Raw genomic sequence first — 3,135 nt, forward strand, 5'->3', positions numbered from 1 at the left:
CTCGCCCTCGCGCGTCCACACGGCCGTCAGCACGCGCAGCGCCACGGTGCGCACGCCCAGCGACGACCGCGACGACGACTGCGACAGCAGCGCGCCGTTGAGCGTCTTGAGCACCGCTTCGACGGGGACGGCGTGCGCTACCGCCACCGTCGTCTTGACGAGCATCGACGACACCGTATCCAGCGGCAGCTGCAGCGTCAGCGACGTCGAAGCGGCGCCGGTCGCGCCACCGCCACCGCCACCGCCGCGCTTCCGGCCCGAGCCCGCGCTCGGCCCATCGACCAGCGACGCCTGCGACAGCAGCGCCGGAATCACCTTTTGCGCCCGCGACGCCGTCCAGAACGATCCCTCGTCGTACCGCGCGCTCTTCTGCACCGACAGCACCAGCGCCGTCCACAGCGCACGCGCATCGTCGCCCTCGCCGCGCGGCCTGCCACCGGCACCGCCTCCGATGCGGCCGCGGCCAAAGTGCTGCAGCATCTCGACCGAGTGGTCGAGCAGCACCGAATAGTAGCCCGACACCAGCCCGCGCAGCTGGTCCGACAGCGCGTTGAACGTCTTGTACAGCACCACCTGCCGCGCCAGCAGCGCCGCGTCGCCCGGCGCCGTATCGTCGTCGACCAGGTCCAGCACCGCCCAGTCAAACAGGCGCAGGAACAGCGGCCGGAAGCTGCTCTCGTTGAGCTTGAGCACCATCCGCAGCAGCGCCTGGATCGCGTGCTCCTCGATCGCACCCACATCGACGTCGGCGGCGGCGGCCGCGGCGGCGTCGTCCACGCCACCAGCGCCAGCCCGGACCGCCTTCTGCAGGCGGCGCAGGTCAAACGCGCGCAGCATGAAGCGGAAGACGGACTTGTACGTCTGCGACACGGCCGCCCGGTCCGTCTGGCGCAGCGCCCGGCTGAGGAAGTCGAACAGCGCCACCAGCCGCACCGACTTGGTCGTAGCGTCGCCGTCGCCGGCGAGGGTCTGTTCCCAGATCTTGAAGACGGCGTCAAACAGGCTCTGGGCGGGCGTGCGCTTGATGAGCGCCGAGAGGAGCGCGTTGAGCGAGCGCTCGCTCGCCGTGCTGGAGCCGCTCTGGCTCGCCATGGCCTCCTTGAGCTCGGGCGAGATCGAGGCGCGCACAATGTCCGACACGTAGCCCGTCATAAACGTGGGCACGCTGCCAAACAGGCCCGTCAGCGTGTCGAGCGCGCCCGTGCGCAGCGACGCCGCCTGGCCGCTGCCCGTCGAGATCGAGGTCGCGGCGGCGGAGCCGGTGTCGGTATCGGCAGCGTCGGCCGAGGCAGCAGCGGCAGCAGAAACCGACGCAGCCACCGTCGAGAGGCAGAACGGCACCAGCTTGGCCAGGTGCGGGATGAGGCGCGGGCCAAGCCGGTCGGCCAGTCGCCGCGTGATGGAGAACACGGTGATGCGCGCCGGGGCAGGAACGCCGTCGGTCGACCGTCCCACCGAGACCAGGTCCGGCAGCGTCGAGGCGAGCGCGCCGTGCTCCGAGACCAGCGCCGAGGCGCTGATGGCCTTGATGGCGTCGAGCGCGGCCTGGCGCAGCGCATCCGAGACGCCGGCGGTGCGAAGCACGTCGAGGGCGGCGGCCACCACGTCCGACGTGTAGGCCGAGACGGCCTTGCGGTCGTCGGAGTCGGCGCCGAGCGCGGCCATGCGCGAGGCGAGGAGCGCAAAGCCGCTGGCCCGGCTGGCCGCCACTGCCGCCGCGGTGCCCTCCTGGCCGTCGCCCGCCTTGATGAGCAAGGCGACGACGTTCATCACGTTGACGATGGGCACGTACGGCATCGCCGCATGGAGCGCCTCGCGGGCCACCGAGTTGATGGCGGCGTTGTCGAGCGAGTGCGGGTCGGCCGCGGCGACGGCGGAGCGCACAAAGTCCTCGAAGCGGACGCCGGCGGCACGGGCGGCTTCGGCGCCGCTGAGCGAGGCCGACTGGGCCGAAAACACGCGCGAGTCGAGCACCTGCCGGACAAAGAGGACCAGCGCCTGGATCTGGCGGATGGGCTCGGCGTGCCGGTCGATGTGCTCCTTGTCGGTGCGGCCGGCGCGGTCGAGGAAGACGTGCTCGCCGAGCGCCTCGGGGTCGGCCTCGAGGCGGTGGGTCCAAATCCGGGCCACCTCGCGCCAGATCTGGTTGAGCGCCTGCAGCTGGACCAGCACCGGCTGGGCCTGGATCACGGCGAGCGGCAGCTGCATCGTCTGCTCGACGTCCTGGCGCGGCTGCTTGGCGATCTTGAAGGCGGAGCGGTCGACGAGGAGCATGCAGACGGCGGCGCCAAAGTCGTCGGCGCCCAGGATCTCGACGAGCAGCTTGAAGAAGACCTGTCGGCGGTGCTTGGGCACATAGTGGGCGGCGTCGGTGAAGACGCGGACAAAGCCGCGCGCGTCGCGCAGCAGCGCAAAGTGGCGCTGCGCCTGCGCCTCGGCATCGCCCGCGCCTGCCTCGACGTCGACGTCGATGTCGGCTCCGCCCACGGCCGCCTGGCGACGCTTGAGCGAGGCGACGAGCGCGGGGACGATGCTCTTGAGCGTCTTTTCGACCACCGTGTAGCTGAAGGCGTCGTCGCGCTGAAGCACCGTGGATCCGACAAACGTAAAGATGGGCATGACGTTGTGCAGCACGGGCTCGGGCGCAATGGTGGCGACGCGCGAGAGGAGGAGCAGCGCGTGCTGGAACGTCTGCGGGTTGTGCGACGCCTTGATGGCGCCGACGATGGTGTCGGCGCGCAGGCTCTGCACAATGTCGGCGGGCGCCGAGTCGGCGTCGAGGCCGGCGACGAGGTTGGCCAGGCACGACATGGCGAGCTGCAGCAGGTACTCGGCGTTGACGGCGAGGCTGGCGTGGAGCTCGACGGCGACGCGGAGCACCTCGAACAGCTCCGACACGAGCGCGGCCGAGCGCGCCAGCCGCTTGCCCGACGCCGCCTCGAGCAGCACCACGAGCACGGCGGCGGCGCGGCGCACCGTCTCGTCGGCGCCGAGCGAGGTGCGCGCGCGCTTGGCCTCGGGCGCCTCGAGCGCCTTGGCCGTCAGCGTGTCGCGCAGCTCGGCCAGCACCGAAACCAGGATGGCGGCGTCGACGTCGAGGTCGCGCAGGCACGCCTGAGCCTCGGGCGTGGCGGG

The 3,135-nt window shown here is 71.5% G+C and overlaps 1 protein-coding gene across 1 annotated transcript in view; it reads right to left on the bottom strand.

Moving 5' to 3' along the window:
• The window catches only part of PFL1_06607 (uncharacterized protein), a gene marked incomplete at both ends in the record, with an annotated part of 7,898 nt that overhangs the window by 408 nt on the left and 4,355 nt on the right, over positions 1-3,135 (bottom strand). Inside the window, one exon of the mRNA XM_007884149.1 lies at positions 22-3,120. Coding sequence (XP_007882340.1) covers positions 22-3,120 — 3,099 coding nt within the window. The remainder of the gene's footprint in view (positions 1-21; positions 3,121-3,135) is intronic.

The sequence above is a fragment of the Pseudozyma flocculosa genome, assembly GCF_000417875.1.
Source record: "Pseudozyma flocculosa PF-1 unplaced genomic scaffold scaffold00027, whole genome shotgun sequence".
Taxonomy (NCBI): Eukaryota; Fungi; Basidiomycota; class Ustilaginomycetes; order Ustilaginales; family Ustilaginaceae; genus Pseudozyma; species Pseudozyma flocculosa.